The sequence below is a fragment of the Anolis sagrei genome, chromosome 8 (genome assembly GCF_037176765.1).
Source record: "Anolis sagrei isolate rAnoSag1 chromosome 8, rAnoSag1.mat, whole genome shotgun sequence".
Classification (NCBI taxonomy): Eukaryota; Metazoa; Chordata; class Lepidosauria; order Squamata; family Dactyloidae; genus Anolis; species Anolis sagrei.
The window spans coordinates 4,687,491-4,706,563 of NC_090028.1; the positions used below are offsets into that span (position 1 = coordinate 4,687,491).

The following is a 19,073-nucleotide window of genomic DNA, read 5'->3' on the forward strand; positions in this document are numbered from 1 at the left end:
GGAGGAGGGAGCAAGCTTGTTTTCTGCTTCCTTGGAGACTAGGACGCAATGGAGCAATGGCTTCAAACTACAAGAGAGGAGATTCCATCTGAACATGAGGAAGAACTTCCTGTGAGAGCCGTTCAGCAGTGGAACTCTCTGCCCCGGAGTGTGGTGGAGGCTCCTTCTTTGGAAGCTTTTAAACAAAGGCTGGATGGCCATCTGTCAGGGGTGATTTCAATGCAACATTCCTGCTTCTTGGCAGAATGGGGTTGGACTGGATGGCCCGTGAGGTCTCTTCCAACTCTTTGATTCTATGATTCTAATGGTGTTTCGAAGAAAACTAAAAACCTGGCTGTTTGAACAGGCGTTCAGATAAACAGTGCAAGGAATATGATGACTATAGGAACGGAATTATAGACGACGAATTGGATCACGATTCTAGTGACGAGACGTTAATGTGCTGTTATTGATGTGCCATTACTTTGTATATTATGCTCTCATGGTTTCAAATTGTATATTGCTATATTGTTATGACTGTCTTTTTGCTCTTGTTGTCTTTTCAATTCAAAGAGATGCCAGAGCTTTCCACATATGGAAAAATACTCCATGTTGCAAAACCTAAATGCTCAAGGTGAAATGGAAAGAAACCTCTGGATCCGACCGTGGCCAAAAACGACCCCTGGAAACTATTCATCTGTGACTGATCTAAAAATGTCCCAATGTTCAGTCGTGTTATCACGGGGCAGATGTCCGCCTTCCCAGGTAACCGCTGGCCATGGGCCACCTTCACCACTTTCGCTCTCAGCAGGGGATATAAAAAGGGTGGTTCTGCCATAGCCTCTTCCAATAGCATCGTTTCCCAGAAAGAGGTAACATGGCGGCTCTCTGGTTTCTATCCTGCTTGGCGCTTTTCAGTGCCGCCCAAGGTAAGACCCTGCAAGGTCCCTTCGTGGTCGCCAAAGGGGTTGGGTTGGATTGAATATCTAGATATGGCTCAACGGCAAGAGCTTGCGAGAGGTTGCTAAAAGCTCTCCATACTATGCACCAATCATAGTTAAACCAGTATAGCTCCATCGTTTCGAACTGTAGGATTTGTAGTTTTATCAGGGTGCAGTTTAAACCCTCTGCTAGAGAGCTTCCTTCCTGAGCTGTAGTTCCCAATGTTACCCTTATGGAGAGAAAAAGTGGAGTATAAATAAATGTTAATAATAATAATAATAATAATAATAATAATAATAATAATATTTTAGGAACTGCAAGGGACTAAGTAGGTTAGACCTCTCCAAGAGAATGTTATGGACTGCACTGTGCTGCAAATCCCAGGCTTATATAGGAAGGTAGTAAGGAGTTAAACTGGGATCAAACCATTACAACTATATAGTGTAAACCAATGGTTCCCAACCTTTTTTTGACCAGGGACCATTTTGACCAGGGACCATTTTGACCAGGGACCACTTTACTAGGGACCACCTTGACCAGGGACCACTTTGACTGGGGAACACTTTGACCAGGGGCCACTTGACTAGGGACTACTTGACCAGGGACCACTTCAACCACTTCACCAGGGACCACTTTGACCAAGGACCACTTAAAGAGGGACCACTAGACTAGGGACCACCTTGACCAGGGACCACTTTGACTGGGGACCACTTGACCAGGGACCACTTTGACCAAGGACCACTTGAAGAGGGACCACTAGACTAGGGACCACCTTGACCAGCGACCACTTGAAGAGGGACCACTAGACTAGGGACCACCTTGACCAGGGACCACTTTGACCAAGGACCACTTGAAGAGGGACCACTAGATTAGGGACCACCTTGACCAGGAACCACTTTGTCCAGGGACCACTTAACCAGGGACTACTTAACCAGGGACCACTTTGACTAGGGACCACTTCATCAGGGACCACTTGAACAGGGACCACTTTGACCAGGGACCACTTTGACCAGGGACCCCTTTGACCAGGGACCACTTTGACCAGGGTCCACTTGACCAGGGACCACTTGACCAGGGACCACTTTGTCCAGGGACCACTTGACCAGGGACCACTTTGACTAGGGACCACTTCATCAGGGACCACTTGAACAGGGACCACTTTGACCAGGGACCACTTAACCAGGGACCACTTTGACCAGGGACCACTTTGACCAGGGTCCACTTGACCAGGGACCACTTGACGAGGGACCACTTTGTCCAGGGACCACTTAACCAGGGACCACTTTGACTAGGGACCACTTCATCAGGGACCACTTGAACAGGGGCTACTCTGAGCAGGGACCACTTAACCAGGGACCCCATTGACCAGGGACCACTTGACCAGGGACCACTTTGACCTGGCACCACTTAACCAGGGACCCCTTTGACCAGGGACTACTTGATCAGGGACCACTGTGAGCAGGGACCACTTGAACAGGGACCACTTGGGCAGGGTCCACTTTGACCAGGGACCACTTTGACCGGGGACCGCTTGACCGGGGACCACTTTGTCCAGGAACCACTTGACCAGGCACCACGTGACCAGGGACCACTTAACCAGGGACCACTTTGACCAGGGACCACTTTGACCAGGGACCACTTTGACCAGGCACCACTTGACCAGGCACCACTTGACCAGGGACCACTTTGATCAGGGACCACTTTGACCAGGGACCACTTTGACCAGGCACCACTTGACCAGGCACCACTTAACCAGGGACCACTTTGACCAGGGACCACTTTGACCAGGGGACACTTGATCAGGTACCACTTAACCAGGGACTACTTAACCACGGACCACTTGAAAAAGGACCACTTTGAGCAGAGACCACTTAACCAGGGACCCCATTGACCAGGGACCAGGATGTATCAGCGAGTAATGCATGCAGATCCCAGTAAGGTGGCCTTTTGCAGCGGGCAGATAGTAATTTTGTCAGCGCCGATTGTTTTTAAGTGCAGGCCAAGGTCTTGAGGCACTGCACCCAGTGTGCCGATCACCACTGGGACCACCTTGACTGGCTTGTGCCAGAGTCTTTGCAGTTCGATCTTTAAATCCTATTGTTGTTGTTGTTGTTGTTAGTGGAATTTGAGGAATCATCTCAGTCTTCATTAGCCAGCCAGTGCTGGGTTCCAGGCCAAAATGAGGATGCAAATGACGATTATGATCATGATGGTATAGCCTGGCAATGCCTGGCTTTGGGTGCTAACATGGAAACCCTCAAAGGTGCAAAGAAGGTTAATTTCATCTGCTGTTTTGCAGTTTTAATTTTAGAGTTTTTTAATGGTCTAGAGGCATTCTCTCCTGACGTTTCGCCTGCATCTATGGCAAGCATCCTCAGAGGTAGTGAGGTCTGTTGGAAGTAGGAAAATGGGTTTATATATCTGTGGAATGACCAGGGTGGGACAAAGGACTCTTGTCTGCTGGAGCGAGGGGTGAATGTTTCAACTGACCACCTTGATTAGCATTTGATGGCCTGGCAGTGCCTGGAGCAATCTTTTGTTGAGAGGTGATTAGATATCCCTGATTGTTTTCCCTCTGCTGTTTTGCTGTTGTAATTTTAGAGGTTTTTTTTAAATACTGGTAGCCAGATTTTGTTCATTTTTATGGTTTCCTCCTTTCTGTTAAAATTGTCCACATGCTTGAGGATTTCAATGGCTTCTCTGTGTAGTCTGGCTACCAGTATTAAAAAACTCTAAAATTAAAACAGCAAAACAGCGGAGGGAAAACAATCAGGGACATCTAATCACCTCTCAACAAAAGATTGCTCCAGGCACTGCCAGGCCATCAAATGCTAATCAAGGTGGTCACGTGAAACATTCACACCTAGCTCCAGCAGACAAGAGTCCTTTGTCCCACCCTGGTCATTCCACAGATATATAAACCCTTTTTCCTAGTTCCAACAGACCTCACTACCTCTGAGGATGCTTGCCATAGATGCAGGCAAAATGTCAGGAGAAAATGCCTCTAGACCACGGCCATATAGCCCGAAAAAACCTACAAGAACCCAGTGATTCCGGCCATGAAAGCCTTCGACAATACATGCTATAGTTCTCACTTCCATTGTTGTGTTGTTGTTCCTAGGCTGTGGTGTCCCCAAGATCCAGCCTGTCATCAGTGGCTACACCCGCATTGTCAACGGAGAGGAGGCAATTCCTGGATCGTGGCCCTGGCAGGCTTCCTTGCAGGTAATGGAGTTCGGGAAGTTCTTTCACCTATTGGTTGACCCTATTTGTGGTCCCCTGTAAAAGAATATAACTCTAAACAGGCAACTGTGTCTCTGACCATCCGAAAATGCATCATGTTTGCAATATATTACCTGCAGCGTATCTTCATAATCCATATCTAGGCTGAGATCCCTCAACCTGGGGGTCGTTACCCCTGGGAGTGTCTGAAGGGTCGCCAAAGACCATCAGAAAACACAGTATTTTCTGTTGGTCATGGGTGTTCTGTGTGGGAAGTTTGGCCCAATTCTATTGTTGATGGGATTCAGAGTGTTCTTTGATTGTTGGTGAACTACAACTCCCAAATGTCAAGGTCCATTTTCCCCAAACTCCGCCACTGTTCACATTTGGGCATATTGTGTATCCCTGCCAAGTTTTGTCCAGATCCATCATTTTTGAGTCCACAGTGCTTGCTGGATGAAGGTGAACTACAACTCCAAAACTCAAGGTCAATGCCCACCAAACCCTTTTAGTGTTTTCTGTTAGTCATGGGAGCCCTATATGCCAAGTTTGGTTCAATTCCATCATTGGTGGAGTTCAGAATGCTCTTTGATTGTAGGTGAACTATAAATCCCAGCAACTACAACTCCCAAATGTCAAGGTCTATTTTCCCCAAACTCCGCCAGTGTTCACATTTGGGCACATTGAGTATCCCTACCAAATTTTGTCCAGAACCATCATTGTTTGAGTCCACAGTGCTTGCTGGATGAAGGTGAACTACAACTCCCAAAATCAAGATCAATGCCCACCAAACCCTTCTAGTGTTTTCTGTTGGTCACGGGAGTTCTGTGTGCCAAGTTTGGTTCAATTCCATTGTTGGTGGAGTTCAGAATGTTCTTTGATTGTAGGTGAACTATAAATCCGAGAACTGAATAGAACTGATTCCAATTCTTTGCAGGAGAAATCCGGTTGGCACTTCTGCGGTGGATCTCTGGTCAGCGAGCGCTGGGTTGTGACCGCAGCCCATTGTGGTGTGACGTGAGTAATATTCCTGCCCTATTCATAGTGCAAACATTAAAAGCGAGGATTAAAAAGGACAGAGTATTTGTGGCTCAGACATTATATCTAAGACACTAGCCGTCCCCTGCCACACGTTGCTGTGGCCCACATGGGGTTCTGTGTGGGAGGTTTGGCCCATTTCTATCACTGGTGGGGTTCAGAATGCTCTGTGATTGTAGGTGAACTATAAATCCCAGCAACTACAACTCCCAAATGTCGAGATTCTATTTCCCCCAAACTCCATCAGTGTTCACATTTGGGCATATTGAGTATTCATGTAGAGTTTGGTCCAGATCCATCGTTGTTTGAGTCCACAGTGCTCTCTGGATGTAGGTGAACTACAACTCCAAAACCAAAGGCCACAAGATTATATTTTCCCCAAACTCCACCATTGTTCACATTTGGGCATATTGAACATTCGTGTAGAGTTTGGTCGAGTCCATAGTGCTCTCGGGATGTAGGTGAACGACAACTCCCAAACTCAAGGTCAATTCCCACCAAACCCTTCTAGTGTTTTCTGTTGGTCATGGGAGTCCTGTATGCCACGTTTCGATCAATGCCATAATTGGTGGAGTTCAGAATGCTCTTTGATTGTAGGTGAACTATAAACCCCAGCAACTACAACTCCCAAATGTCAAGTTTATATTTCCCCCAAACTCCACCATTGTTCACATTTGGGCATATTGAACATTTGTGTAGAGTTTGATCGAGTCCTTAGTGCTCTCAGGATGTGGGTGAACTACAACTCCCAAACTCAAGGTCAATGCCCACCAAACCCTTCTAGTGTTTTTTGTTGGTCATGGGAGTCCTGTATGCCATGTTTGGTTCAATGCCATAATTGGTGGAGTTCAGAATGCTCTTTGATTGTAGGTGAACTATAAATCCCAGCAACTACAACTCCCAAATGTCAAGTTTATATTTTCCCCAAACTCCACCATTGTTCACATTTGGGCATATTGAACATTTGTGTAGAGTTTGGTCGAGTCCTTAGTGCTCTCGGGATGTAGGTGAACTACAACTCCCAAACTCAAGGTCAATGCCCACCAAACCCTTCTAGTGTTTTGTGTTGGTCATGGGAGTCCTGTATGCCACGTTTGGTTCAATGCCATAATTGGTGGAGTTCAGAATGCTCTTTGATTGTAGGTGAAGTATAAATCCTAGCAACTACAACTCCCAAATGACAAAATATAATTTTTTGAGTGAAGGACATACATTGGGTTGTTAGGTGTATGCTGTCCAAATTTGGTATCAATTGGCCCACTGGCTTTTGAGTTATATTAATCCCACAAACGAACATTACATTTTTATTTTATGGGCAGAGGATGGGAAAGAATGCATGGGTTCCAAAATAGGGAATGCTCCCATGTCATATTGTAGGATCTATATCGCAATATTAAATAACCACTCACAAGCCGTTTCGCTTTGAAATGGATATATTGCTTGTATTTCTGCAGCACAGAAAGACACTACTGACTTTTCCCCACCACTACTTCCTTTTATACACCTTTCCTGCCTATCTCGCCTTCTTCTCAGTTTGCTTATTAGAACTTGGTGCTTCACAAGTTCCAATACAAGGTTTCCAGCGCCTTCTGCTGACTTCAAAACGTCACAGAGAGAGAATTGATTCAGCCAGGATGATTCAGTCAGGATGTCACGGAGGGAATTTGTGATGTCTTCATGCCGTCAGAAATTGACTCCTGACATCCCAGCAGATTTCAGAGTGCCGGATGCAAATCCATTCTAAGGCTCAGTTCACTAGATAAAACAGATTTCCAATAAATCAAAACATTATTACTCCAAAATCCAATTGGTTCAGCGGTAAAACGTGCCCCAAAGTATGGACAATGTATTGTCGAAGGCTTTCACGGTTGGAATCACTGGGTTGTTGTCGTTTTTTCAGGCGGTATGGCTGTGATTTAGAAGCATTATCTCCTGACATTTGACACGCTTCTGTGGCAAGCAAACTTCACAACCTCTGAGGATGCCTGCCACAGATGCAGGCGAAACGTCAGGAGAGAATGCTTCTAGAACATGGCCATACAGCCAATGTATTGTCAAAGGCTTTCATGGCCAGGTTGTTGTCATTTTTTCGGGCAGTATGGCTGTGTTCTAGAAGCATTCTCTCCTGACATTTTGCATGTTTCTGTGGCAATCATCCACTCTCTCCTGATGTTTCGCCTGCATCTGTGGCAAGCAAACCTCACAACCTCTGAGGATGCTTGCCACAGATGCAGGCAAAACGTCGGGAGAGAATGCTTCTAGAACATGGCCATACAACCAATGTATTGTCGAAGGCTTTCATGGCCGGAATCACTGGGTTGTTGTTGTTTTTTTGGGTGGTATGGCTGTGTTCTAGAAGCATTCTCTCCTGACATTTCACGCGCTTCTGTGGCAAGCAAACCTCACAACCTCTGAAGATGCTTACCATAGGTGTCAGGATAGAATGCTTCTAGAACATGGCCACACAACCAATGTATTCTCGAAGGCTTTCAAGGCTGGAATCACTGGGTTGTTGTTGTTTTTTGGGCTCTATGGCCGTGTTCTAGAAGCATTCTCTCCTGACATTTCGCATGCTTCTGTGGCAATCATCCACTCTTTCCTGATGTTTCACCTGCATCTGTGGCAAGCAAACCTCACAACCTCTGAGGATGCTTGCCACAGATGCAGGTGAAACGTCAGGAGAGAATGCTTCTAGAACATGGCCATACAGCCAATGAATTGTTGAAGGCTTTCATGGCTGGAATCACTGGGTTGTTGTCATTTTTTCGGGCAGTATGGCTGTGTTCTAGAAGCATTCTCTCCTGACATTTCGCTTGCTTCTGTGGCAAGCAAACCTCACAACCTCTGAGGATGCTTGCTACAGATGCAGGCGAAACATCAGGAGAGAATGCTTCTAGAACATGGCCATACAACCAATGTATTGTCGAAGGCTTTCATGGCTGGAATCACTGGGTTGTTGTCATTTTTTGTGCAGTATGGCTGTGTTCTAGAAGCATTCTCTCCTGAAATTTTGCATGCTTCTGTGGCAATCATCCACTCTCTCCTGATGTTTCACCTGCATCTGTGGCCTCACAACCTCTGACGATGCTCGCCACAGATGCAGGCAAAACGTCAGGAGAGAATTCTTCTAGAACATGGCCATACAACCAATGTATTCTCGAAGGTTTTCATGGCTGGAATCACTGGGTTGTTGCCGTTTTTTCGGGCGGTATGGCTGTGTTTCAGAAGCATTCTCTCCTGACATTTCGCATGTGTTGTGGCAATCATCCACTCTTTCCTGACGTTTCGCCTGCATCTGTGGCAAGCAAACCTCACAACCTCTGAGGATGCTTGCCACAGATGCAGGCGAAATGTCTGGAGAGAATGCTTCTAGAACATGACCATACAGCCAATGTATTGTCGAAGGCTTTCATGGCCGGAATCACTGGGTTGTTGTCGTTTTTTTGGGCTCTATGGCCATGTTCTAGAAGCATTATCTCCTGACATTTTGCATGCTTCTGTGGCAATCATCCACTCTCTCCTGACGTTTCACCTGCATCTATGGCAAGCAAACCTCACTACCTCTGAGGATGCTTGCCACAGATGCAGGCAAAACGTCAGGAGAGAATGCTTCTAGAACATGACCATACAGCCAATGTATTGTCGAAGGCTTTCATGGCTGGAATCACTGGGTTGTTGTCATTTTTTCGGGCAGTATGGCTGTGTTCTAGAAGCATTCTCTCCTGACATTTCGCGTGCTTCTGTGGCAAGCAAACCTCACAACCTCTGAGGATGCTTGCTACAGATGCAGGCGAAACATCAGGAGAGAATGCTTCTAGAACATGGCCATACAACCAATGTATTGTTGAAGGCTTTCATGGCTGGAATTATTGGGTTGTTGTCATTTTTTTTGGCAGTATGGCTGTGTTCTAGAAGCATTCTCTCCTGACATTTTGCATGCGTCTGTGGCAATAATCCACTCTCTCCTGACGTTTCGCCTGCATCTGTAGCAAGCAAACCTCACAACCTCTGAGGATGCTTGCCACAGATGCAGGTGAAACGTCAGAGGTGGATGCTTCTAGAACATGGCCATACAACCAATGTATTGTCGAAGGCTTTCATGGCCAGGTTGTTGTCGTTTTTTCGGGTGGTGTTCTAAAAGCATTCTCTTCTGCCATTTCGCATGCATCTGTGGCAATCATCCACTCTCTCCTGACGTTTCGCCTGCATGTATGGCAAGCAAACCTCACAACCTCTGAGGATGCTTGCCACAGATGCAGGTGAAACGTCAGAGGAGGATGCTTCTAGAACATGGCCATACAACCAATGTATTGTCGAACGCTTTCATGGCCAGGTTGTCGTTTTTCAGGTGGTATGGCGGTGTTCTAAAAGCATTTTCTCCCAACATTTCGCATGCGTCTGTGGCAATCAACCACTCTCTCCTGACATTTCGCCTCCATCTGTGGCAAGCAAACCTCACAACCTCTGAGGATGCTCGCCACAGATGCAGGCGAAACGTCAGGAGAGAATGCTTCTAGAACATGGCCATACAACCAATGTATTGTTGAAGGCTTTCATGGCTGGAATTATTGAGTTGTTGTCATTTTTTTGAGCAGTATGGCTGTGTTCTGTGTTCTCCTGACATTTTGCATGCTTCTATGGCAATCATCCACTCTCTCCTGATATTTCGCCTGCATTTGTGGCAAGCAAACCTCACAACCTCTGAGGATGCATGCCACAGATGCAGGCTAAACATGCCCAGTTCTTTAAGCCGCTCCTCATAGGGCTTGTTCTCCAGACCCTTGATCATTTTAGTTGCCCTCTTCTGGACACATTCCAGCTTGTCAACATCTCCCTTCAATTGTGGTGCTCAGAACTGGACGCAATACTCCAGATGTGGTCTTACTTACTTACTTAGGTGATCCCTTGTTGTCCGAGTAGGATAATCTTCCAGGTCCGTAGGTGACTGTGGAGCCCTGTTCTTGATCTGCATCGTCTCCCGCAGTGAAGGCATTGGTTTCTAGGTGGAAGGCGGTCCCGGTCGGGGTTGGCTTGACGTGCCTTCCTCTTGGCACGTTTCTCTCTTTCGCCCTTCATTCGTGCCTCTTCGAATTCTGCAGCACTGCTGGTCACAGCTGACCTCCAGCTGGATGTAGTCTAACCAAGGCAGAATAGAGCATGGGGAGCATGACTTCCCTGGATCTAGACACTAGATTCCTATTGATGCAGGCCAAAATCCCATTGGCTTTTTTTGTCTGCTGCATGACATTGTTGGCTCATGATGAATTTGTTGTCCACAAAGACTCCAAGATATTTTTCACATGGACTTCCTTTTCCAGGACCTCCAACGTCGTGGTGCTTGGCGAACATGACCGCAGCTCCTCTGCAGAGAAAGTACAGAAGCTGGCCGTCGAGAAGGTGGGTGATATAGGGCTGGGAGACTGGGAAGCTTGAGAAATCCCTGCGGAAATGAAGTCTGGGATGTCTGGGAGAAAGTAGTCAACAGTGATGGGTGGTTTCCATGTCAGTTGGGTACAGGTCTTGACCAAGGGTCAAGCCTTCGGACAAGAACAAAATGGAAACGGAGATCCTGGACTATGTCTGACGCCGAGGCACTTCGGGTGCGAGAACGGACCCATCTACACTGACCATACAATCCAGTTTAATGCAGTTTAATGTAGATGGCTCCTCATTCTGACGGGACATTTGCAACGCTTTTCCTCTTCCATATATTTCATATGAGATTCCTATTAGTTACAAATCAGTTGGGTACCTTTGCAATGCAAACTTGGCATCCCTTTGCTCCAAAAACTGTTGTTACCTAAACAAGTCTTGTCCTATTAAAAGGATCTTAATCCAATTTCTTTACATTTCTCAAGTCTCCAATTTGTAAAGGGGCACCCAAAGACCATGTAGTCCAACCCCTTTTCTATTTATTGGCCTCTCCAAGCTCTTAAGGGCCACCAAAGGCCATCTAGTCCAACCCCTTTTATATTTATTGGCCTCTCCAAGCTCTTAAGGGCCACCAAAGGCCATCTAGTCCAACCCTTTTATTTATTGGCCTCTCTGAGCTCTTAAGGGTCCCCAAAGGCCATCTAGTCCAACCCCTTTTATTTATTAGCCTCTCCAAGCTCTTAAGGGTCCCCAAAGGCCATCTAGTCCAACCCCTTTTATTTATTGGCCTCTCCGAGCTCTTAAGGGTCCCCAAAGGCCATTTAGTCCAACCCCTTTTATATTTATTGGCCTCTCCAAGCTCTTAAGGGCCACCAAAGGCCATATAGTCCAACCCCTTTTATATTATTGGTCTCTCCAAGCTCTTAAGGGTCACCAAAGGCCATCTAATCCAACCCCTTTTCTATTTATTGGCCTCTCCAAGCTCTTAAGGGTCACCAAAGGCCATCTAGTCCAACCCGTTTTATATTTATTGGCCTCTCCAAGCTCTTAAGGGCCACCAAAGGCCATCTAGTCCAACCCCTTTTATATTTATTGGTCTCTCCAAGCTCTTAAGGGTCACCAAAGGCCATCTAATCCAACCCCTTTTCTATTTATTGGCCTCTCCAAGCTCTTAAGGGTCCCCAAAGGCCATTTAGTCCAACCCCTTTTATATTTATTGGCCTCTCCAAGCTCTTAAGGGTCACCAAAGGCCATCTAATCCAACCCCTTTTATATTTATTGGCCTCTCCGAGCTCTTAAGGGCCACCAAAGCCCATCTAGTCCAACCCCTTTTATTTATTGGCCTCTCTGAGCTCTTAAGGCCCCCCAAAGGCCATCTAGTCCAACTCCTTTTATATTTATTGGCCTCTCCAAGCTCTTAAGGGCCACCAAAGGCTATCTAGTCCAATCCCTTTCCAATTCCTGAGTTCCCAAATCCTTTTAAGGGATCTCAAGGAGATTTTAACGTTTTAACATTTTATCCTGCAGTCTACATTGACCATTTAATAAAACTGGAAACTTCAAACTGCAGTGTCTAGATATAAGTAAGCCCTTAATGAGCATATTTTCTATGCGGTTTGTGTACTCACCATCTGGGCCTCAATCAGGTTCAAGGATATGTTATCATCTGCATAGCGAAGCCACTTTCTTTAATACCAGGCTTGAAACTGACTTATCAGTGAGAATGGGGCCTAAGGTGTTGAATCATATCCCCAAATAGACTCAACACTCTGGAGAGCATCTTTAAGTCCATCCATCCAAAATAATGGAGCAGAGAATAATAATAATAATAATAATAATAATAATAATAATAATAATTCTTATCTCTGCTCTATCCTCTGTGCATAATATCCTCTGCAGCATATGATGCACATTAACTCAGTCTGGTGTGGTGTGTTCTTCCTCCTCTAGGTCTTCACCCACCCAGAGTGGGACCCCGTGGCCATCAACAACGACATCGCCTTGATCAAACTGGCCACTCCGGCTGAGCTGACCGACACCGTGTCCCCCGTTTGTCTGACGGACGTCGCCGACGGGTTCAAGAGCGGAGACCTCTGCGCCACCAGCGGATGGGGAAAGACGCGCTACAACGGTGGGCTTTCAATGGGACCTTGAGCAGGACAAGAGTTGGACTATGTGCTGGGGTGGAAGGGCCACTTTTGGCTCGATTTTGAGCAGAAAGAAATGTGCCAGACAGGGGAGGAGAGACATGTATGCCCTGGGAAGAGCATGCCAAGGGTTGGAAATGATTTGGAGTTTGGTGGGTAAAAGCCATTGACTTTACAAAAGACCTGCTCCTGCTTGGACACAAAAAAATGCCTTCTCTTTTAGATAATTGCAGTCACCTGTAATGTTGTCAGTAAAGGGGTTAGAAGTCGGATCTGGCCACGGTGGTCCACGCTCTTGTTACATCCCGATTAGATTACTGCAATGCACTCTACATGGGGTTGCCTTTGAAGACTGTTCGGAAACTCCAACTAGTCCAGCGGGAGGCAGCCAGACTGCTCACCGGAGCGTCATACAGGGAGCACACCACCCCCCTGTTGTGTCAGCTCCACTGGCTGCCGATCCAATTCCGAGCACAATTCAAGGTGCTGGTTTTGACCTACAAAGCCCTATACGGTTCCGGCCCAGTATATCTGTCCGAATGGATCTCCCTCTATGTCCCATCCCGGAATCTAAGATCTTCTGGGAAGGCCCTGCTCTCGACCCCGCCTCTATCACAAGTGAGATTGGCGGGGACGAGGAGCAGGGCCTTCTCGGCGGTGGCCCCCCACCTGTGGAACTCACTCCCCGGGGAAATTAGATCAGCGACATCACTCCTTTCCTTCAGGAAGAAATTGAAAACATGGATTTGGGACCAGGCATTCGGACAATCGGGCAGATAAAGAAAGGACTTGACAAGGGACAGGAATTGACTAATGGAATGGAATTATGGAACTCTGAAAGACGAACGCTGAGCATGAGAATAGTTTTATTGATGTGTTATATACTGATTGTTTTTAACTGTGATAACTGTTTTAACTATGGTTTTATACGTTATGCGTATGTTGTGCAGGCATCGAATTGTGCCTTTCTGTAAGCCACCCTGAGTCCCCCCTCGGGGGTTGAGAAGGGCGGGGTAGAAGTACCCGAAATAAATAATTAATAAATAAATAAATAGAATTTGGAATATAGGCAGTCTGTGACTTACAGACATCCAACTATATCTATATCTATCTATATATATAGCTTTGGATAGCATAACGTAACTCCAACCAATATATAGATTTGGATAGCATAGGGATCGCATAATGTACCAGCCAACATATCACTTTTTATAGTATAGGGATAATAGAGTGTAATTCCAGCTAATATATAGCTTTCAATGGCAAAGGGATCACATATAGTTTTGGATAGCATAGGGATTGCATACTGGGACCAAAGGGACCAACATATAGTTTTGGATAGCATAGGGATTGCATAGTGTAACTCAGGCCAATGTGTAGCTTTGGATAGTTTAGGGATAGCATAGTGTAACTCCAGCCAATATATAGCTTTCAGTAGCAAAGGGATCACATAGCATAACCCCAGCCAACATATAGTTTTGGGTAGCATAGGCATTGCGTAGTGTAACCCCTACATACACACACACACACACACACACACACAGAGAAAAAGTATATACATACAGTATATATATATATACAGTATATATAATAGGTATATATATGTATATATATATTATATATATATACACACATAGATACACACACATACACTGAGTATATATATATAGTATATATACAGTATATACAGTATATACAGTATGTATATATGTATATATACATACAGTATATACAGTATGTACATATGAATATATATCCGCATAGATACACATATACATACACACACACACTGAGTAGATATATACACAGTATATATATATATAAAGTATATATACAGTATATATATGTATATATTGTATACACCTAGATACACACATACACACACACTGAGTATGTATGTGTGTGTGTATATATATATATATATACACACACAGTATATATACAGTATATATATATACAGTATATACAGTATGTGCATATATATATGTATATATTGTATACACAGATACACACATACACACACTGTGTGTGTGTATATATATATATATACACACACATACAGTATATATATACAGTATATATACAGTATGTTTATATGCATATATTGTATATATACACATAGATACACACTTACATACACACATATATACATACACACACATATATACACACATATATATATACACATACAAACATACATACACACACAGAGAGATAGATAGATAGATAGATAGATAGATAGATAGGCTTGAGTTACACTTTAAAAATGTTTCTGCTCTGACTTGCAAACAAATTCAACCTAAGAACAGACCTACGGAACCTCTCTTGTTTGTAACTTGGGAACTGCCTGAATAGGATGAACGCCCACTCTCCAAATTCACAACTGCATCAGTGCATCCATATGATCATCTGGAAATAGAGGAGCCCTCTGAAATAAAGTAGCCGTCTGCACATTTCTTTTGGCTCCAAAACCTCTTTTGGACAACCTTTTGTTGTTGGGATTAGTTATGACTAATGATGTTAGCCATAGCGTTTGCGGCACCTGTCCATTTTAGAAATTACAAATCACTTTGGGTTCTGACTTACCTCTATTTTCGGCTAGTTATTGGACTTTTGTCTTCATGTTTGGAATACAAGGCAATTGGGGAGAGATGCTGGAGGTTTGGGATTGTTTTCCAAGCCAGCAGTAGAGCAAAGAGCTGGTTTGCTGTGAGTTTTTTGGGCTGTCTGGCCATGTTCCAGCAGGATTCTCTCCTGATGTTTCACCTGCATCTGTAACGGCATCTTCAGAGGTTCTGTTGGCAATGAGGCAAGTGGAGTGTATATATACCTGTGGAATGATGTCCAGGGTGGGAGAAAGAATACTTATCTATTTAAAGGAAGTCTGAATGTTGTAATTAGCAAGCTTGAATTAGCATTTGAGGAGCCATAAAGTTTGCAAAGTCAATCATAGAATCATAGAATCAAAGAGTTGGAAGAGACCTCTTGGGCCATCCAGTCCAACCCCATTCTGCCAAGAAGCAGGAATATTGCATTCAAATCACCCCGGACAGATGGCCATCCAGCCTCTGTTTCAAAGCTTCCAAAGAAGGAGCCTCCACCACACTCCGGGGCAGAGAGTTCCACTGCTGAACGGCTCTCACAGTCTTCCTCATATTCAGATGGAATCAGTGAGGGTATCTGCATAGAGGCAGCCTGGCCTTTATTGCCTGGAGGCGCCCTATGTTTGGGAAGTGTTAACTGGCCCTGTCTTCTTTCCCACAGCGTTCACCACCCCCAACAAGCTGCAACAAACAGCCCTGCCCCTCCTCTCGAACGAGAAATGCAAAGAGTCCTGGGGCAGCAACATCTCCGACTTGATGATTTGTGCCGGGGCAGCCGGTGCCTCTTCGTGCATGGTATGCGCATCTCCAGAATGCACCCTCTACTATATCCCCTGAACCCCCATTCTGCGCCTTGATCAATGCATTTGGGTTGATAGAAATATGTTGGAAAGAAGGAAGTACTTTTAGGGAATGCATTGCTGCTACTTGATGCACAGTTTTGAAACACATAACAACGCATTCAAAGGTGGCCTATCATTTGCACCAAATTTTGGGGGTACAAATGCTCATCAGATTCCAAACAAGATCCTAAACTCCTCCCCAACTATCTACCTTGCTATCTCATCCAGAGTTTTATCATTTTATGTCATGCATTTGGCCCGCCCGGTGTTTTATTATGCTATTTTGTACTGTTTATTTTACTTGATTGGTTTATTTATTTTATTGTGAAGTTATTTTGTTGTTTATATTTTATGTGGCTGTAATGTATTACCGGGCTTGGCCTCATGTAAGCCGCTCCGAGTCCCCTTTGGGGAGATGGTGGTTGGGTATAAATAAAGATTATTATTATTATTATTATTATTATTATTAATAATAATAATAATATATTGTCGAAGGCTTTCATGGCTGGAATCACTGGGTTCTAGGTTTTTTCGGGCTATATGGCCATGTTCTAGAGGCATTCTCTCCTGACCTTTCGCCTGCATCTATGGCAAGCATCCTCACTACCTCTGAGGATGCTTGACATTGATGCAGGCGAAACGTCAGGAGAGAATGCCTCTAGAACATGGCCATATAGCCCGAAAAAACCTACAACAACCCAATAATAATAATAATAATAATAATAATAATAATCTGGCAGCAAAAATGACAACCAATTCAGAGGTTTTGGGTTGCTGTTTCGCTACCAAGAGGATGGTGGTACATGGCCTTTGAACCCCACTTTTGTGCCCCTTGCCAGTTCCCAAAAAGGCTATTCATTTTTAAATACATGATGCAATTTCTGAGGGTTTTCTGCCCTAAAACTCCGTAAAGTAGCCCCCCAAAATATATAGAAGCATACTCCTAGAATCCCAAATATATTTCCATCAACATCCTTCTCAAAATGGGCTCTTTTTTTTTGGCGTGTCAGGAGCGACTTGAGAAACTGCAAGTTGCTTCTGGTGTGAGAGAATTGGCCGTCTGCAAGGACGTTGCCCAGGAGACATTGCCCGGATGTTTTGATATTTTTACCACCCTTGTGGGAGGCTTCTCTCTTGTCTCTGCATGGGGAGTTGGAGCTGACAGAGGAAGCTCATCCACGCTCTCCCTGGATTTGAACTTCTGACCTGTTGGTCTTCAGTCCTGTTGGCACAAGGGTTTAACCCACTCCTTCAAAATGGGCAGAAGAAGCAACATGGTGTCACTTCCAGTTGGCATTTTTTGGAAAGTTGTAGTCAACCCTCCCTCTGCTATTTTCAGTGTCTCTTCAGGAATCTCAAGATCTTTCAGTGTGACTTTGTGGTCCTCTTCCACCAGAATAACCAACCTGCGAAAGTGGAGGGCCAACCATATTAGTATTGGGTTTCCATAATGAGGGATCAATGGTGGATTTGGTCTCTGGGCTCAGTGCAACAATCCGACTGTTTTTGTGTCCACAGGGTGACTCTGGTGGGCCCCTGGTCTGCCAGCAAGATGGTGTCTGGAAGCTGGTGGGCATTGTGTCCTGGGGAAGTAGCCGCTGCTCCGTCACCACTCCGGCCGTCTACGCCCGAGTCAGCCGCCTCCGCGACTGGGCCGAGGAGACCATGGCCAACAACTGAGGAGACAAGGAAATCAGGGCACCGAGAAGACAATAAAGAGTTTCTGCCTCATGAACAGTGTCTTGTGTTTTGATTTGTGACTGCCACATAATAATAAAAAATCTTGGGCATGCACTTCAAAGTGAAGAGGAGGACCTATTAATTCATACATGCCCCTTGGAGCACTTGGTGGCTTTCCTTCCTTCCTCTCTTCCCTATGTCCTTCTTGTCCTCCTTTCCTTTCTTTCCCTTCCTTTCCTTTCCTCTCCCCGCTCTTCTCTCCCTCCTTCCCTCTTCTTGCTATCCCTCTCCTTCTTTTTTCCTCCTCCTCCTTCTGCTATCCCTTTCTCCTTGTCTTATCTATCCCTCTTTCCTTTCATCTCTCCCCCCCTCCTTCCAGTCATCCCTCACTCCTCCTTTCCCCTCATCTCTCCCCTGTCCATCCTTCCTTCCTTTCCTCCCACCCTCTCTTCTCCCTCCTTCCTTCTTCCACTATTGCTTTCTCCTTCCCCCCTTCCTTCCGTCATCTCTTTCCTGTTCCTCCTTCCCTTCCTTCCTTCCCTCCCACTCTTCTCTCATTCCTTCTTGCCATCTTTCTCTCCTTCCCCCCTTCCTTCCCTCATCTCTTTCCTGTTCCTCCTTCCCTTCCTTCCTTCCCTCCCACTCTTCTCTCATTCCTTCTTGCCATCTTTCTCTCCTTCCTTCCTTCCTTCCTTCCTTCCTTCCTTCCTTCCTTCCTCTCTTCCCTTACCACTCCCTCCCTTCCTGCTTCCTTGTCTATCCCTCTTTCATCTCTTCCCTCCCTCCCTCCTTCCAGTCATCCCTCTCCCCTCATCTCTTCCCTGTCCATCCTTCCTTCCTTTCCTCCTACCCTCTTCTCCCTCCTTCCGTCTTCCGCTATTGCTTTCTCCTTCCCCCCTTCCTTCCCTCATCTTTCCTGCCCCTCCTTCCCTTCCTTCCTTCCCCCCCTACTCTTCTCTCCTTCCTTCCTTCCTTCCTCTCTTCCCTTACCACTCCCTCACTTCCTGCTTCCTTGTCTATCCCTTTCATCTCTTCCCTCCCTCCCTCCTTCCAGTCATCCCTCTCCTCCTTTCCCCTCATCTCTTCCCTGTCCATCCTTCCTTCCTTTCCTCCCACCCACTCTTCTCCCTCCTTCCTTCTTCTGCTATTGCTTTCTCCTTCCCCCCTTCCTTCCCTCACCCCTTCCTGTCCCTCCTTCCCTTCCTTCCTTCCCTCCCACTCTTCTCTCCTTCCTTCTTGCCATCTTT

General features: G+C 45.6%; 1 protein-coding gene across 1 annotated transcript; it reads left to right on the plus strand.

Moving 5' to 3' along the window:
• Positions 1–828: 828 nt before the first annotated feature.
• Positions 829–17,881, plus strand: LOC132783302 (chymotrypsinogen B-like). The gene is made up of 7 exons (XM_060788436.2): positions 829–908; positions 4,043–4,146; positions 5,081–5,160; positions 10,500–10,578; positions 12,505–12,685; positions 15,966–16,099; positions 17,665–17,881. Exons 1-7 carry the CDS (start codon positions 857–859, stop codon positions 17,824–17,826), a joined length of 792 nt encoding a protein of 263 aa, XP_060644419.2. The 5' UTR covers positions 829–856; the 3' UTR covers positions 17,827–17,881.
• Positions 17,882–19,073: the final 1,192 nt, after the last annotated feature.

Excerpts from the sequence above, each read along its gene's own strand:
- LOC132783302 (XM_060788436.2), top strand. The coding sequence starts at position 857 with ATGGCGGCTCTCTGGTTTCTATCCTGCTTGGCGCTTTTCAGTGCCGCC. Across the intron at positions 909-4,042 it reads GCTTTTCAGTGCCGCCCAAG|GCTGTGGTGTCCCCAAGATC; the intron begins GTAAGACCCTGC and ends TGTTGTTCCTAG. Across the intron at positions 12,686-15,965 it reads GGGAAAGACGCGCTACAACG|CGTTCACCACCCCCAACAAG; the intron begins GTGGGCTTTCAA and ends TCTTTCCCACAG.